This window comes from Nelumbo lutea, chromosome 1 (genome assembly GCF_056320005.1).
Source record: "Nelumbo lutea isolate HS-2025 chromosome 1, American lotus-T2T, whole genome shotgun sequence".
Lineage (NCBI taxonomy): Eukaryota > Viridiplantae > Streptophyta > Magnoliopsida > Proteales > Nelumbonaceae > Nelumbo > Nelumbo lutea.
In genome coordinates this window covers 178,299,740-178,318,621 of record NC_142684.1, presented here as the reverse complement: position 1 = coordinate 178,318,621, position 18,882 = coordinate 178,299,740, and the positions used below count along the sequence as shown (strand labels likewise).

General features: G+C 40.3%; 1 protein-coding gene and 1 long non-coding RNA gene across 2 annotated transcripts; both read right to left on the bottom strand.

The window, feature by feature from the left end:
* Positions 1 to 735: 735 nt before the first annotated feature.
* Positions 736 to 3,496, bottom strand: LOC148879484 (late embryogenesis abundant protein At5g17165). The gene is made up of 2 exons (XM_088961021.1): positions 3,259 to 3,496; positions 736 to 1,280 (listed from the first exon to the last, which is right to left on the bottom strand). The coding sequence occupies exons 1-2, from the start codon at positions 3,378 to 3,380 to the stop codon at positions 1,007 to 1,009; spliced, it is 396 nt and encodes a 131-aa protein (XP_088817147.1). The 5' UTR covers positions 3,381 to 3,496; the 3' UTR covers positions 736 to 1,006.
* Positions 1,648 to 2,531, bottom strand: LOC148879485 (uncharacterized). The gene is made up of 2 exons (XR_016104251.1): positions 2,372 to 2,531; positions 1,648 to 2,257 (listed from the first exon to the last, which is right to left on the bottom strand). It is a non-coding gene; the product is annotated as an uncharacterized LOC148879485 (long non-coding RNA).
* Positions 3,497 to 18,882: the final 15,386 nt, after the last annotated feature.

Genomic DNA, 18,882 nt, shown 5'->3' with positions numbered 1-18,882 from the left:
TTTTTAAATAAATAATTTTAACCCGATACATAGTCCAACCTGACCCAAGGCTCAGCCCATGGGCCAGCCCGGCCCGTGGCATGGCACAGCACAGCACAGGCCCACACAAGCATGGGCCATGCCGGGCCAACCCCCAAATTTTTCAACGGGAAGGGAGGGTGGCACAGCCCATAACGGCCAACAGACCAGAACGGCACATTTGTGCGGGCTGCCCGCGGGCCATGCCATGCCGGCCGGGCACGGCACGCTTTACACCTCTAGGAAGTAGCATATTAACCAATCAATTGAATTTTATTCCGATTTGACAAAACCTATCTAGCCATGAGCTCACATAAGGAAACGGTTCACGTCTGATGTATGTTGTAATTCTTACTTCATTCCACATAAGAAATTTATTAAAAAAATGATTAATAGAATAAATCTAGAATTAAATGCACGAACATTTTTACGAACTATCCAAATTCCAATGGACGCTCCCACTCAGGTCTCTGTAATTCATGATGACACACTTTCACTAAACATGAAAACACATATCCTAAATAAGTAGGCTATGTATCAAAGATTTCCAAATCGGACTCAAATGTGATCATTTATTTGCAGCACTATTGACAGAAGAAAGAAACCACCTGACCAGGATTCCATCACTGATCTCCCATGCATAATTCATGACTGTGTCACAGTGTGTGCGCGCGCAAGAGAGATGTCGATAGAGAAGTAACAAGAGATTCAGCCATATGCACGATAAGCAGGGAATGCGGAGTAAGTATTAAAAGGCGTACAAACATACGATATGAAAATACGTACATATTACAACTGTATCCCGATCCCATACTAGTCATATAATAAAGCTAGAGGAGTCTCTCTGTCTGGTGTTTGTATGATTACTTATTTATGGAAATATGTATTACTTGTAATACCACCACTACAACTATTACACCAACCAAAAGGCTTTAACTATTGAAACGCGCTCCTCAGCCAGGGAACCAGGTAATATCTCTTTTCCGCTTCAGATTTGCTGAGGCTTCTCCACGTCCTCTAGTGGGCGGAACCAGGCCTTCTGCTCCAGCACCGAACTTTCACCATTCGCCGGTGGGGAATGGAGGCCACCGCGCTCCCCACCGGCCCCACCTTTCCCCTCAGTCGCCGGCCCAAACACCCCAGTCTGGGGATGAGGAGCCCAGTACTTCTCCGATTGTGGCTGGATCACATCGTCTGGGACCACCGACGGAAGTACCTGATCGTCTACGTTCTTGTCGTAGACAGAGAAGTGTGCACCCCTCCTGCATGCACACCCATTCATCATAAATCATTAAACAAATCAAATCATCCATAATTTGCCATTAGCCGGCTTTCAAAAATATAAATAAATAAATAAATAATTTGTCACTAGCCTCGTCAATCGGCAGCCGGGCGGCAGCTACATACTGGGCCTCTCTGGGCTGCACTGAGAAATCCAAGCCCGATAATTAGAAGCAGCAGCCCAGCCTCTGCTTAGATTAGATAAGTTCGATTCAACGTGGGTTAGCCACGTGGATAGCCCAGGCGAAATGTATGGAATTTTGACATCTCACACGTGTACGGGTAAGGTCGAAAATTTTTGCTCCGTACAGAGGACAAAGAAACCCAACGGAAAGAAAACGGACGTTACAAAATAAAAGGTGAAAAACGAAAATGTTTGTGGATTATGGTAGCTTCCACAATTGCCGAGCTTAGGTACTGGAACGGGAAAGTATACTGAAGGTTTCTTACGGACAACAGACAAGAATAAAGAAATAGAAAGCAAGTACCAAGCTACGGAATTGGGAATAGTGAATTCGGGGACAGGAGTTTTGAGTTTGATGGGCTTAGCTGTCAACTACCATGAACTCGGAGCACGTGACCTCATTCTACTCTTTTGCTCGGAAGCGAAGATATGAAGGGGAGAAATATCAAACACCTGGCTTAGCTTTGGGCTAAAGCCGTGAATCACAGCCCTCGATGTATTGATGTGGGCCCACCTTCAATTGGAAGAAGTGGCGTTAAGGTAGTGTGGGGCCATTAAAAAATTCAATTGGAAGAAGTGATTTCTCCTTAGCTGAAGGAGGCCACGTAGGCAGTGAAAGAAAGCTGAAGATATTTTAGAATCACAATTGTTCTAATCCAACGGTTCATCGACTATCCAGAGATTAGTAGCCTAGCATGATGCCGGATCTGTCTATCGTTTCACTGGTAGAAGGCCGGTTACGTCATTTCTAGGCGAGATGTACACCTACCCTTGCTATAAACAGGGAAAATGAAGAAAAAGTGAAAACTGGAGAAAAGAATTTTACCAGGAAGAGAGAAAATTCCAGAAAGCCGTAAAGCAAAAAAGCTGGAAAAGCAAAAAACTGACCTCAGCAATTTATCGTTGTGTAAACGACAAAATGATAACTCGCGAGAAACTGCGAGTTATTGTGTCCTGCTAGTATCTGGAAAATTGGAATGGATAATCCGGAATTTATGATCCATTTAGAGAAACCAGAGACAGAAAGAGGGAGGGAGTCCGGTGGCTTCTAAATTTACAAGAAAACAAAAAGGATAAGTAAAACGAAAAATCTGTTGAAAAAACTGATAAGCCGAGACTGAGGAGAGAAAGCTCATGGGTGATGCCGTGATGCAGTGAAGAATAAGAAAAAATAGTTAAAATACATGTTCATTGAGCCATTAAGGATCACCTGTAAATGCGTTGAATAACGGTAGACAAAGAACAGTTCTGCACAAAAATCAAAGAAAATCGAAAAAATAGAAAACCGGTACTTGAAATTTATAATATTCTTAAATCATTAATGCCCCAGATTATTCAACAGAAAAAGACACCCCAATTAAAATGATTACTTAAAAGATCTAAGAAAACTTTCCGAGCTAAGATCGACTGTCAAGCTCAGAGCAAGCAAAACATGTTTAAGAAACAAATTGAGAGAGAGAGAGAGAGAGAGAGAGAGAGAGAGAGAGAGAAGCTAGTTAAGAATTTAAAAGAACAGAAAGACGTAGAAATGAAGATCAACTAAAAGAACCGCAAAAATTATATTCAGCATGCGAAAAAGGACCACATCAACAGAAATCTATAGCATGAATGAACCAGAACAAGAATTAGCCCAAACGGCAGAAAACTGCCATTCTAACGATCGCAGTATAAGTTGAGGCCGATCAAACGAAACAGGAGCTAGAAAAGTAGAAGAGGATCACAGATATTGCTCTCAAAGAACAACAACAAGCAAATAAAAGTTTGCAAAAGGTTACCTGAGAGCAGAAACTGGCGACGACGAAATCTGAGACGGATCCTGGACGTTGCCAGTCCAGATCTTGTTGACGAATCGCCTTCCTAAGCTGACGACTCCTCGACTTTGGCAACTGGCGGCCATGCAATAAGTAGAAATTGCGATTGGAAAGCTTTGATCGGTCGAAGTTCCGGAGAAGAAATGAAGAAAAGATGCAGATAGAAGAAAGCAGGAGAATCAGCAGAACTCAATCGGTTGCCTCGTTCACTTCGCCCCTAAATCGGTTTTTATATACTTAAACTCTCTCTCTCTCTCTCTCTCTCACTCTCTCTCTCTCTGTCCTTCTCGCTCCCACCCGCTCAACAACCTCTCTACCTCAGTCCGCACCTACACCCGAAACCGTCAATTGTACACTTTTCCGTCCAAGCCCTTCGTACTATTAACGGTTTCCGTTAACTAACGGAATCTAAGACCGGAAAGTGAAAACCGGGAGATGTTTCCAATGCACGGTGGATGTCCTGTGAAGCGCCCATTTGCGAGGAGCAGATCCCGCTTCCCTTTCCACACGGTGAGAGTGTGAGGAAAATGGAAATGTCCTTGCTTTGTCCGTTTGTCGCACGGTTTTATGACACTTTGACGCGAATAAAGCAAAGCATAAAGGAATATGCGGTTCTGCGTGGAAATTGTTTAACGGCGAATTATCGCTTTTAACGGCGTCAGCGACTCAAGGTCATCGAAAGGGCGTGATACAGTAAAACTACCATAATACCTTTTTGTCCGTTTGCAATCTATTGTCCAATGGCGTGAATACAAAATGGAGCTTGCGTGTAAAATGTACGTAATTTTACTTATTTAATAGTTATGAATGAGATTACAAAAGAGCCCTTATTATACGAAATCGGTGTCCCCACGACGTGTCCAAATGCACTGTCTTTTAATTTTCAAAGAAGAAAAATAGGTTGTTTTATGGAGCGCGTGGTTTTCTTTTCGACCGTATGATCTGTGGACTTTGTTGAAATGTTTAGGGCCCTAATATTAATAGGGTTCGACTAATATATGGAAAAGATATGATACGATAAAAACAACTGATTGATTAATAAATTGAAATCATAAAACGTGGTAACAAATAAAGTATTATTTATCAAAATTCATGGGAAGATTTTGATTGGTCAAATTTTTTTTTCATATCATATATTTATGTATCATACATATTTCCTAATTAATAAAGTAATACTTTTAATATAGTAGTAGGGGGTGCATATGCATTGCACGTGTATGTTTCTGCTGTCAGTGTTCACAGTTCGGTTCAGTGCGATTTGGAGAAGATCTCAGACCAAACTGGTAAATTATAGTTTGAAAAATTTTTAAATCGAACTAAACTATTTTGGTATAGAAATCAAATCAAACCAAACTATTTTATTATAATTTGGTGTGGTTTCTAATACGGTTTGAAGACTTTAGACCATTTTATGATTCTTTTGGGCTTAACCCAATTAGAAAGTTCAAATAACTCCCCTAAAAATTAAAACTTAAAATATTTTATTTATTATTTTATTATAAAATAAAGAGTTCATTATATATTTATAATTTTACGTATTCCATTTAGATATATTATATATAATATTTATATATCATATATTCATATTATATAATTTCAGTTTATGGTTTGGTTCAATTCATAAAATTCAATAAACCAAATCGTAATTTAGAAAATTCTCAAAATGAACCAAACCATTTATAGGTATTCAGTTTTGCGGTTTGAACCATATAATGAACATCCTTAGACAAAATAACATATTTGAATTGAAGTGATTTAAAAAAAAAAAAAGAATAGATTTTCAAGTACCAAAAAAATAATACACAAAAACAACCCGACAACAATAATAATGACTAAATTCACTATGAATTTATGATCCAACCTTAGCGTTATAATCATTATTTGAACAGAAATCAATCAAAGCTAGTGAGCTAACAAGTGAACATAATGAAAATGACTCATTAGCTCCACCTAACAATTGAGCATGAAAAAAATAACACAAATGGAAAAATGTAAGTTTAAATATCTTCGATCATTCTCTAATTTAAACTCCTCTTCATTACCCCCCAAAAAATTAAACTCCTCTTGTTTTCTTGTTTGATCTATGAATTAAATAGCAGTGTTCCTTATAGACTAGCCCAAAACGACCATCTAAAAGCATTCCTTATCTCAGTTGCAAGTTATAGGGTTGTATAATCACCTTTCTCTTCATATAAACTGCTATACACCTAAAACAAATTAACCAAAAAAAAACATAAAAAAAACCAAAAGAGAATGCAAATTAAACCCATTTAGAATTTTAGACAAAATAAACAAATAATAAACTTACTTTGTTGAGTGAACTCTTATTTTGGGATTCTAAATTGTATCCAAAGAAAACGAAATAGCATTGAAATGCTATAACATACTACACCCCTATTTAGGTTCAAATTTGGAGGATTTTTATAAATATGATCACATTTCTATTAAAATGGGGAGATACATCCATTCAAGTTATCAATTAAGCTTATCCTTGAAGGAGAAATTTTGAACTTATTAAGATAATTTGATTCTATTTAATATCATGAAAACAACCCAGAGTAATGTGAGAGTTGTTCACCACATTGATATTTGATAAAAATTTAACCAACATCATGACTACATGTCCATGTATTCATTTTTTAGGACGCTTGTCTCTCTTGTATATAAGGGTAAAATAGAAACTTGTGAATTTGCCAGATTGGCTGTCAACCCATACAAAGTTGTATTATTAATAGGGGTAGATTTATAAATAAAAATAAGGTGTTCTATCAATTAAATAATGATGTATATGTTAGTTGGCTGTTTTATATTATTAATAGGGGTAAAATTGGAAATAAAATCAGGATGTTCAACGAAGAGCCATTGATCATTCTCATTTTTAATAATGTTTTAATAAAATTTTTAGAATAGGTTAACTTTTTTTTTTAATATCAAATAAGTATATTCATCTTCTTCCTCTTGCAAATCATTCATCAGCTCCATCGCCTACTGCCACCTTCTCCCCAGCCCTGCGAATCTCTCTCTCTCTATGTTGTGTGTGTCCACAACTTTATTCCTCTAATGGCTCTTGCCTCTGTTTCTCCTTCACCATGTTGTTGGATGCTGTTTATTGTGTCTATACTTGATTCTGGTTCAATCTCATTTAGCTACATCGGCTCTACTGGTTGGTTGGAAGAAGCACTACGAGAATAACAACCAGAACAATAGACCATATATCCAATCCAACGAAACCACCTTTAACCTGTTCGATGGCAATTGGATTCGTGATAATACATACCTGATATACCAGTCCTCCAACTATCCCAACTCTCTCTATTGTGAAATGTTGGGTTATGATCCTTGGGGTTTCTAAGGGCTTCCAAAGTTCCCCTCTCTCTTTATTGCGAAAGAGCCTTCATCTTAGGATTTCTTGGTTTATTTCTCTTTGTCCATCCTCCATTGTCCTTCTTCCGTCTTCAGCCATTTTTGCGGTGATTTCCCTCGGGGAGTTATCCCTATCCCCTTTCTTTTCTTCTTTCTCTCCCCCTCTCTTCTCTGCTTTTCCCTTTCCCTCACTCCTCTTTCCTTCTTGATTTTCTTGTTCCACTTCTCGTTCTTTCCTCTCACTCATTTTTCTCCTTTATTTTTTGTTTTTCTTCTTTATATTCTTTTATGCAGGGATTTTGATACAAGAGGCTGACTCTTTCATGAAGAATTTGGTGTTGGGCAGTGACAAAAGCGGAGACGTGAAATGAGATAAGAATTGCGAGGAAGAAATTTGAACAACAACGTAGATATGCGATGACAAAAACAAGTGTGATTAGGAAAAACTCTTGTATTTATTTTGACTCATTTATCTCTTTAAATAATACAGATTGAAGATTCTAAGAAATAAGAAAACACATGTCGAATTCTTGTATAGCTGGCTAACTAACTAACAAACTTAATAGCTGTCAATAACAACTTCCTTCTAGAACTTCGTATACACCCCCTTAAGTTGGAGCATGTGGATTAACAATGCCCAACTTAGAACCCAAGGTCTGAAAATTGGTCATGTCCTAGTGACTTGGTGAAAATGTCGACTGCTTGGGATCTCGTGCGTATGTAAGCAGTGGTAATGAGTCTAGATAGAAGATGATCACGTATGAAGTGACAATCTATCTCGATGTGCTTGGTCCTCTCGTGGAATACTGGGTTGGTTGCAATGTGGAGGGCAACTTTGTTATCACAATACAATTCCATAGGTTGAGAATTGATAAGGCCCAGATCTTTGAACAATCGTCGTACTGAGGAGCGAGAGACAACATTTTGCTTCTTGCTTTTCCAAGAGAGTGGTGAATGACCAAGTATGACAAAGTAACCTGTAGTGGAACGTCGTGTGAATGGGCAGCCAGACTAGTTTGAATCACAATAAGCCCATAAGACGTGGTCATTGCTGGTTGATAGCTAGATGCCTTGATCAGGGCATGATTTAAGGTATCGAAGAATTCATAATGCAACATCCATGTGTGGCTAGTAGGGCTTGTCATGAATTGGCTGAGAATATAAAGTGGATAAGAAATCTCAGGCCGAGTGATAGTCAAATAAATGAGTCTCCCTACTAGCTGCCAGTATTGATCTGGATGGCTAATGGGTGTACCTATATCAGGTTCAAGCTTGTGTTGTTGCTTCATGGGGGATGTACATGGTTTGCAGTCTAACATGCTTGCATCACGTAGAATGTCCAATACATATTTCTTTTGACAAAGAGAGAATTCGTTATCATTGTGGGAATCTTTAATGCCCAAAAAATATTTTAGTGGGCCTAGATCTTTAATTGGAGAACACCTTTGCAAGTATTATTTGAGACCTGCAATTTTATCATGATTGCTCCCCATGATGAGTAAGTATTCCACATATGCCAATAGAGCAAGAGCAAAGTTGGGACCATGCAAAGTGAAGAGAGTATTATCGATTGATTACTGACTAAAACCCCTCTATTTGAGTGCTCGGGCCAATGCAAAGAACCAGTTCCTTGAGGCCTGTTTGAGCACATAAATTGACTCGTTAAGTCTACAGACCCATGGATCTTTTGTGGATAGCAATCTAGGAGGCAGAAGCATGTAGATTTCCTCTTGAAGTTCCCCATGAAAAAGTGCATTGTTAACATCCATTTGATGAACTTCCTAATGATGGGTAGCTGCCAAAGTGAGAAGGCATCAAACTATGACAAGTTTTGCAACTGGGGCATAGGCTTCAATGCAATCTATTCCTTCAGTTTGGGTATAGCCTTTAGCCACTAAACGGGCTTTGAATCTCTCAACTGATCCATCTGGGTTGAGCTTGACTTTATACAGACATTTGCAACTGATAGCTTTTTTTCCTAGAGGTAATGTAGTCAAGGTCCATGTATTGGTCTCATTGAGAGCTTCAAGCTCATTTTGCATAGCTTGTCTCCAGCATGCATGTTTCTTAGCTTTATCATAAGCGGTGGGTTCAAAAGGCATGTTTGTACCCAAAGATGAATAGTTGGAAATGGGATAACAAATTGTGGGGCACTCAAAGTTAGAGAGACGAGTCGGTGCTTTCTGGGTACGAGTGGGACTAGAAGTAAAAATTTCATGTGCAAGGACTGAAGGTTGTGTGTCTGTTGGTCTTGGCTCATTGACAAGAATGGGCAGAGTTGCTTTGGGATTAAAGTTGGATTCATGAAGTGGCATGGGCATGTCTAATGAAGAGGTATTAGGCTCACAAGTAAGAGGGATGCCTAGTGAAACTGTAAATTCAACTATTGATTCTAAGACCAGTAAGGGAATTACTAAACTCGGTTCCGTAGGTTCAACATGGGAAATGTCTGTGGCAAAGGGAAAGATATGTACAAGAAATATGACATCTCTGAAAACAAAAAATTCTATGGTTTTCAAGTTGTAAAGGCGATACCCATTTTGACCATGAGGATACCCAATGAACATGCATTTAATGGATCGAGAAGCAAACTTTTCACGCCCCTTGTTTAAGGTGCGAGCATAACACAAGCATCCAAAAACACTTAGATGGTTGTAATTCGGTGGCTTGTTGAATAAAACCTCATAAGGTGTCTTGCTAGAGAGAACTGGGGTTGGGAGATAATTGACAATGTATGTTGCATTGGCTTTGATAAGAGCTCTTGCATTCTCCCCAAAACTCTATGGGAAGGTGTGCCTGAAAACGTAAAGCTCTAGCAACCTCAAGCAAATGTCTGTGTTTTCTTTCTACAATCCCATTATGTTGTGGGGTTTCAACATAGGATCTTTGATAATCAATTCCATGTTCATGTAGATAGGCTAGCATTGGATTTGATAAGAACTCTAACCCATTATCAGATCTTACACACTTGATAGTGGTATTAAACTGATTTTGAACAAGCATAGAGAACATGACAAAAAAAGAGTAAGCATCTAATTTACACTTACGTAGGTATACCCAAGTAGCTCGTGAAAAATCATCCACTATGGTTAAGCAATAGTGAGGACCACTGTGTGATGGTGTGCGATGGCCCCCCCAAATGTCACAATGAATTATTTCAAACAGTGAAGAAGAACGAGAATGACTAATGGGAAAATGGAGTCGTGTTTGTTTAGCACGAAAACAAGTGTCACAACAAACATTATCATCAAGTGGTAAGATATGTAAGTTTGGTATTAGAGACAATCTACTGTACGAGGCATGACCCAACCTTGAATGCCATGTAGAAGATCTGACAGAGGTGGCAGTGGATTGAAGAGCTACAGTGGTTTATGAAGCCGGTAATGAGGTAAATTGATAGAGTCCATTACGCATTATGCTCACCCCAATCACTTTCTTGGTAGCTAGGTCTTGCAGTATGCAGAAATCAGGAAAAAAATAAGGCCACGCAATTGAATTTTTATGTAAGCTTGCTCATAGAAATCAAGTTGCACTTGAAGTCAAGGTATATGAAGAACACTATGCAAAGTCAGGTTGAAGAGAGAGTGATTTCTCCCTTAGAAGTGACTAGTATATAGGAACCATTAGGCAGCAAGACAGGATTGTAGGTAGTGAGGTTGCCAGAATTAGTCGTGTCCAGGTAGGTCAAGTGGTTTGTAACACCACTATCAAGGAACCAAGACCTTGAGTTGATAGATTCTTGAGAACTCAGTGACTTACCTACAAAATTTGTTACGTTATTTTGGTTGTTACCATTGAGGAAATTCATGAGTTGACGATAATGCTCATTTGACAATCCAGGGATAGGTGAAGCATCATCGATAGTTGTGGAGGATGTAGAAGCCACAACCTGACTAGAGGAGAAACTTTGTTTCTTGTTGGCAGCATTCTTGTATGAGTTCTTGTTTCTCATTTCCCAATCTAGTGGATATCCCACAATTTCATAACACTAGGATTTGATATGCCTTGTTTTCTTGCACTGGTCACATCGGGGCCTTGACCTATTCTTTTGCTATGTCGGTCCAACTTTCCGTGCATTCCCGGTGGCTTGAAATGTAGCACTCTCAACAAAAGGTGCAGTCGATCCAATAAGAGAAAGATGTTTCTCTTCTTGAGTCACTAGGGCATAGATTTTGCTGACTGTGGGTAGTGGATCCATACTCAGGTTGCTTGACCTGATGGTGTTGCATCGTTCATTGAGACCTAACAAGAACTAGATAGACTCGTTCTTTCTCTTTCTCGATCATGAATTCTTTTGTAGCACCACCACAACTGCAAACTAGAGGAGTTGTACAGACTGCGATTTCATCCCAAATGCCTTTCAATTTGGTGTAATAGACAGCAATGGAGAGATTTTCTTGTCGCAGCCTGGCTAATTCTCGTTTCAACTGAAGAAGCATGCATGGTACATTGTCTTACGAGTATCTCTCCTCTAGGTCCCTCCAGATATCCCTAGCAGTCTGCATAGGCTACATCCTAATGCAAATCCCTAGCCAAAGCGTTAGCCGTTAAAGATCCATGATATAGCCATGGAGTTACATTTGGACTAGGCAAATAGTTCTACAGGTCTAGAAAGACCAAGCCTTAGGATTGTTCCATAAATGAACCCTGTCTTGTTCTTGGCACAAAGTGCATTAAGCATTGCACGTCACCAAGTTGAGTAATTATTTCCGGTCAGTGGGCAGGAGATGAGGATGGTGCTTGGATTATCGGATGGGTGAAGATAGTGTATAGAAGATGGATCTAAGAATGAATCCATTATGACAAATTCTCTGGAGTTGGTTTCAGATGACATGAGAAAAAAAGCAGAGGAGTTTGTATAGCTGTCTAACTAACTAACAAACTTAACAACTGTCAATAAGAAAATACATGCCGAATTCTTGTACAGCTGGCTAACTAACTAACAAACTTAATAACTGTCAATAAAAGCTTCCTTCTAGAACTTTGTATACACCCCCTTAAGTTGGAACATGTGGATTAACAATAACCATAGAAATCAAGGTCCGAAATTGGTCCTGTCCTAATGACTTGGTGAAAATGTCAACTGGTTGGCATCTCGTGGGTATATAAGCAGTGGTAATGAGTCCAAATAGAAGATGATCACATATGAAGTGACAATCTATATCGATGTGCTTGGTCTTCTCGTGGAATACTGGGTTGGCTACAATGTGGAGGGCAGCTTTATTATCACAATACAATTCTATGCGCTAAGAATGGATAAGGCCCAAATCTTTGAACAATCCTCATAGCCATATTAACTCAATAGTAACAGCAACCATGGATCAATATTCTGCCTCAGCCAAGGAGTGAGAGACAACATTTTGCTTATTGTGTGTGAATGGGCAGCCAGCCTAGTCCCAATCACGATAAGCCCTTAAGATAAGGATTTGTATCTGCAGTTTTTTAATTGATACTATGGTTACTTCCCTGTATTATTCATACAAGTTTCTTAATTTGAATAAAATATGATTCTTGCCTTAAAAAAACACAGTCGATTAGGTCCAGATATTGCCGGGGAAATCCTGATCGAAGATAGTTATTGCATGCATCATGCCATTAATATTAAAAAGCAAGAATTAAGGCGTCTATGTCAAAATTATGTGTCATCAATAATTTATAATTTTTTTAATCTCTTACGAGAATGACCCTCCCTCTTGATTGAAACGCTAGGTATTATTAATAATTAAATCTCTATCTCAACCAATCACTTAATTTCTGTATATTTTTTATTGGTTCATAAGTTATATATTTTTACATTTGACTAGATATATTTACCGTGTTCAGATTAACTCCTTATAAATGGATTCACACATCAACCCTCTCTCACATTATCGTTTATGGAAGATGTTTTCAATGTACAACTCAACCAATCTTATAGGTTTTGCTATTTATAAATCCTAAGCAAGGTTTAATTTGAGAAGAGTGTAAATACAATATGTATAGTGCAAATGAAGAATGCGCATATTGATGTGGGTCTCACAACTATGTCAATTATATGAGTGGTTACGGATTAAGATTAGGCCTGCAATTTGGATGGGCCCAACTTTATGTATTTTTATATTGATTAAGCCCGAGTTTTTTATTTTTATATTGGGCGTAGGTTAGAAACTCAAGACTGACCTAAACTTAGGTTGGGCTTGGGTTAAGGTATGCATATATTTGTTAAATGAAACTATTCAGTTGGGTTATAAAACCCGAAAAAAAATGTTTGTTTAAAAATATATTCATAAATTCTCACCTAACAAATTTGCCTAAACTCAAGTCAACCCAATCCTGAGCCCAATTCAAATTGTGTTATGTTGAGTCAGGCTGTCTGGATTGACAAACTCAGGTTGAACCAGGCCCGAGCCTATGTTTGCATCTTAAGGTTGGGCCTAGACTGATCCTCGACCTGACCCAAACTGCCCAATTGCACCCTAACTAAGATGCATTTTTGAGCAATAATAATCATCACTTCTAACTTCTGATGGTGGGTCCTGATGCTCTGAATATGGAAAATTATGGGTCCCTTGTCTCTGAAACTTTGCATCCATTTAATATAGTTTTGTATTAGTTAATCAGTTTCCATTGATAGTGGCTCTTCCAAGCAAGAAAAAGAAAAAAAAAAAAAGAAATGGAGAAAAAAAGAGATAATGACAAGTGATGAATGCTCTGTAAAGCTTTTAAGCTATTTCCAATTATATTTGCTTTGACAACAATTAGGGGTGCAAGTCAAATTGCTTGAATGGTACAATTTCAACTGCATCAGGCTCGGGCCTATTCAAAATTTGACAAATGTTCATCTAACCCTACCCAAATTAGGGTTAGATGAACATATACTGTACACCCAATTGCATTCACCTTTACTATTTAATGCTGAAACTTCTAAATGTCCTCACACCAATGCTGAAATAATTACATTTCATTCTGTTGAAATAATTATGGTGAGAGATGCTGATATTTTTGTTTTTCTCCTCCTTAATTTCCCTGCTCTTGACTATGCTATTACATCAATGTTATATTATTTTCATGCCAATACATGAAATGGGGTTCTCTCATTAGATAGAAATCCTAACATTTTCTTTAATTAATTCTGATCTATTGATGCTCCTATCTTTGACCGATTGATGCGTGTCAAATGAGACCTTGAGAATACAAGGTGTCGTATTTTGGATATAGTGGATTTCGGGTCCAACATATTAAAGAAATGTCTAATTATGTCAAGGTATTTTCAAAAATTGATTTTGTCACCATTCAACTTGCACCATTTTGAGGGTATATACTTCCTCAACTGTCATAATGAATATTATTTTATGCTTCTTGGTCACATTTGCACATATTGAATTCTATTCGAGTACTTAGAGTAATATTCTAAGGAACGAAGATGGCATTTCACATTTGTTGGCTGCTTTAGCTACTTAGCTAGTGTCAAAAATTCTAATACATTGAACACAAACATATTATCATACATTTCAAGATTCTTTCTCAATAGTTGTTTGTCAATGAGTGCTATGGGAACACTCCATGTTATTGTGATTCTTTGATTCTTTTCCTTTATTTCTTGGCATAATTATCTTTTTATTTTATTGCTTGATTTATAGCTTTTTGTGTCAAAGTTATTCATGAGGGTAATTTGGCACGACCTAACAAGTAAAAGTCACGTAGACATGATTTACCAGCAGAATGATAATTTGGTAAGAGGAGCCTAGTCAGTAGTTTTGGGGAGTTTGGGTGTTCGGGCACCTCGGCACCTAAGCCAGTTTGAGGCCAAGGAACCGAAGTGACACGCAGTCAATTCCAGAAGCTTCTCAGCAGACTCCGAACCTCCTGGGATCACACTGCGTAACAGCAAGCGGTAACGATAGACTTCATTGACTGATACGTTACTCCCCGTCTAAAGTGGAAACAGATCTCATCTACTTAGGCCGAGGATTCCATAATCGTTTCGTGAGACCCACGACAACTCAACTATATAAGGGCATCAACCCCTCTAGGGCCCAGGGATGCGTGATTATTTGTATACAAGCTCTCTAGCATTCAAGCTTTTAACTTGCAACCACAACAAAGATATTAACTTAAGCATCAGAGCGACCTCATCGGGTCATCCACCCTGATCTCTTTGATCTTTGTTTTGCAGTTTGATCCAGCTTGCCATGCGAACAACGTATAGGCATTCTTCCAGCTAGGAGCTTTCAGATCGCACATCATCATTTGGCGCCGTCTGTGGGAAACAATTGAAAGGTCATCTCAATCCTACTCTCAATCTCAATCCCAATTTCAAAGTCAATGACATCTTCCAGCCACACTGGAAAGAGCGATATGAACGTCACTGGGGGCAAGAGCAGCAAATAGTCACTCCCCAAGGTTCTTCGGTGACCATTGGCTAGTTTACCATCCCCCTGACAGTCTCAGAGGTTCCACCACTGTTCGTGCCGCACACTACCCAACAGGTGTGTGTCCCGCTCCCCCAAGTGAACGCCACATTCTTGGAGCCTTCTGTAATTCCCCTTGGGGTCGAGCACTCCCAGTTTAACGACCTCATCCAAAGCGTCTGGATGATGTAGATTCAAATGCAATAGATTCACCAATTCAAACAATTTCAGTAGTATTACTTCTATCAACAGTATTAGCAGCAGTTCCCACCGCTGCAATCGAACTAGCTGACGAATCAACATCAAGGGCAAACTCAAAATTAAAATCAGCATCGGGCTCATCAGAGCATTCGCCAGTCTCCTCCCTGTAGTGAGAGAACGTCACAAGTACCAGTCCCTCCCTCGGGACGGACCCTGCCACTGGGCATAGTGGGTGATCGGCATACTCCCTCAGCCTCTCAAAGAGAGAACTCAAAATATAGGCCTGCTCCCAGCCAGCCCGAGGGGCATAGTCAGCAGCTTCCACGTCAAGACAACGTAGATCGTCAGCTCGGGGCCCGAGCTGTGGGCCCAAGAGGAGACCCTTTGGTACCCCGACAGCCAGCGCAGGACACGCCCCCGAACCACCTCGCCCCACCATTTGGAGCAAGATCGAGATACTTGACAACACTGAGGCTGGCAGTACAAACGCTGCACCACCAAAGAAGCAACAACAACGACGTCAAAAGACTCACCGTTCCCCAGTAAGGAATAAGCCACCAGCGAAGCCCAACCATCCAGTAGATCAAAGCCGAGAAGGAGACTCAGTGTCCACGAGAACGGTGCCTACTCTGTTGAGCCGACCATGCCCCTTGTCACCCGAGCTCCTGGCGGCCTCAATGCCAAAAGATTTTAAGATACCACCACTAGAGAAGTATGATGGGTCTTTTGACCCCAACGATCATGTAGAAACTTTCTAGTCCCAGATGCATCTCACTAGGGCCGACGAGGCTTTCATGTGCATGGCTTTCTCCACCACATTCAAAGGAGTAGTTTAGACCTATTATAGAAACCTTGCGCCGGGTTCCATCAGAAGTTAGGCGCAGTTCGCAGACATGTTTATGACCCACTTCATCACTAGTAAGAAGTGCCCTAAGTCACAGAAGAGCCTTATAAACGTGGTGTAGAGGGAAGGAGAATCAATTCGAAGCTACATTAGGCGCTTCAATGAGACTTGCTTATAGATACCAGACCTTGATCCAGTAGTATGTCTCACTGCAACTTGAAAAGGAATTACACACAAGGAATTCAAATGGCATGTGGTAGCAAACAAGCCAAAGAACATCATCGAGTTCCTCAGGCTTGCCGAAGAAGCAAACAGAAGGAACGAACAACAATAAGTAGAAAAGGAAAAAGAGCAAGTCTCCAAGACGAAAAGAAAAAAGAGCAAGGTCGGGTCGACGTTCTAGGACCCTGCCAGTGGAGAGAACCAACTATACTCCCCTTAACGCGAAGTGAGGAGAGATTTTGATGGCCATAAAAGACTCTTCCATTGTTAGATGGCCACCCAGGCTATGGGGAGATCCAACGACCAAGAACCCAAAGGTTTATTGTCACTTTCATCGAAACCATGGTCACAGCATGGAGAACTGCAGAAACCTCTACGATGAGATCAAGGAATTCATCTGCCGTGAGTATTTGAAAAACTACATCTTGTGCGAGGAGAAAAGGACAAGGGGACTGACAGGGAGATCGGATGAAGGACGCCCCAGAAACCAGTTGGCAGAACGAACAATCACCTCACCCGCTAACAGAAGGAAGACCAATCCGCAGAGTGATCAATATGATCACCGAGGGGTCCATTGTAGCGGGGTGCACAACAGCAATGGGAAAGACTTCGGTCTGAGAATAGGAGCACGAGAAAGAGAACCCACCAAAGTGACCTCGGATCGAAGAACCCATTTATTTTACCGAGGACGATGATCGTGGGATTCAATATCCTCATAATGATGCCCTTATCGCAAAGTTGATTATCAACAACTTCGAGGTAAAGCGGATCTTGGTGGACTTAGGTAGTTCAGCTGATATCCTTTTCAAAGGAACTTTTGACAAGTTACAACTGTAGCAAAGAGATCTAAAACAAGGAGATACCCCACTGGTAGGATTCAGCGGAGAAGAAGTTAGGCCTATTGGTCGGGTCATAGTACCAGTGGAGGCGGGCACGTGGCCTAGCATTGTACGATTTGAGCACACATTCTTGGTGGTCGCAACTCCATCCCCTTACTGAAAGGATGAGAGATCCATCCCATGGACGCCCAAAGATTACGGAATAAGAGGCGAATTTCAAAAAATTTTCTCTCCCTTCAACGGGGAATCACATTCCCTATTTAGAAAATCATATTTTCAAAGATCAATCTTGAACCTTAAACTGAACCAGATATGAACCAAAAGGAATGGGAGAGAATAATACTTGATACGGAGAAGTAATATCTCCCAACGAAGGTGTTCACGCCCAAGAAAGGATCCAAAGACTGCTCCCATTGAAGATGGCGCAGTGTAGGATGGAGCAGAATCAGTAGTGTTCTTCCCCAAGAACTTTGTCCTTCGCAAGAAACAGTAGGATGGAACGTGAGCACAACTTCCTTTTCAATTCTTTCTCAAAGAACTGATGTCAAGATCCAATCTTGACTTCACCCATAGCTGGAGATCGAACTGGCAAACAGGGCGGCAAGAGCAGGGAGGCGGCAAGAGAATATTCGCAGGGTGCAAAATTCTCTCTTCTTGATTTCAGCACTAAAGAGGATCTGATGTGCTTCTTGTTCTCTCTCAAGGCTGCCGCCCCCTCCTTCTTTTTGTTAACTTAAAAGATCAGCTCCTAATCCCATTAGGAGGTGCTTATCCAAATCATATTTGGATCAGCCTTCTCTTCTAGTGATAAGGATAAACCCTTATCTTATCTGCAGATTAGATTAGCTTTATCCTAATCCCATTAGGAGGTTTCTAGATCTGAATCACATTCAAATCTGGACTCTCTGAGTGGATAGGATTAAGGCCCTATCCTATCTGCTAATCCATCTCAGAATTCACCCCTTTAATTAACTAAATAAATAGCCCAGTTCGAAATGGGCTTTAGGCCCATCAAGCTTATGTGCTCACTTATCCTTCCTAACTGCTGCCCAGTTGGGCTTCCCTGTATGGCGTGGGACCCAAGCATTGATCTACACATCAGCCACATGGGTTCGGCCCAGCCTTTGTTACAAGGCCTGGTCGAATACACTGTTAAAGACAGTGCACCCCCTGAAACCCATCAAATGGGCTCTATGGGCCCAACACTTACCCTAAGTGGTCCCTGGGCCAAGCCACCTTGTAACACCCAGGGACTGTGGGCAGATGCAAGATTAGCCCATCAGGTATTATCCTCAATGGTCTTACACTTAACCTCTCAGCCCTTAATGATCATACACTGTCCGACAAGAGAGGACCTCTCCCTCGGTTGCAAGGAACAGTGTTGCACTCTCCACTTATATGGATCCCGGGAATTAAAACCCTTTTGCAAACATTTTAGAAACCATAATATATATACTTTTATATCTCATATAAAATATACTTTGCAAAACAAATCTCAATGGTTGAAATCGGCTGCCGGCAGTCTTGGTTTCCAACAGTGAGAGCGCATCCCCGATCATTACCATTGTCCGACAAAGGGGCTGATCCTGTCACTATGATCACCCACTCAGATGAATTCTCGGATTGTCCCAACATACCCAGGATTTGACCCCCGCTAAGGATCTCACTGACTGGTACATCAAAGACACCCCGATCCGGCACCTAGTGCAGTATCATAATCGAGTCTAGG

What these genes read in the sequence shown, in the direction of transcription:
- LOC148879484 (XM_088961021.1), bottom strand. Translation starts at nt 3,380, where the DNA reads ATGGCCGCCAGTTGCCAAAGTCGAGGAGTCGTCAGCTTAGGAAGGCGA. An exon ending in TCGCCAGTTTCTGCTCTCAG is followed by an intron (nt 1,281 to 3,258) that starts GTAACCTTTTGC and finishes GTGTGCATGCAG; the next exon opens with GAGGGGTGCACACTTCTCTG.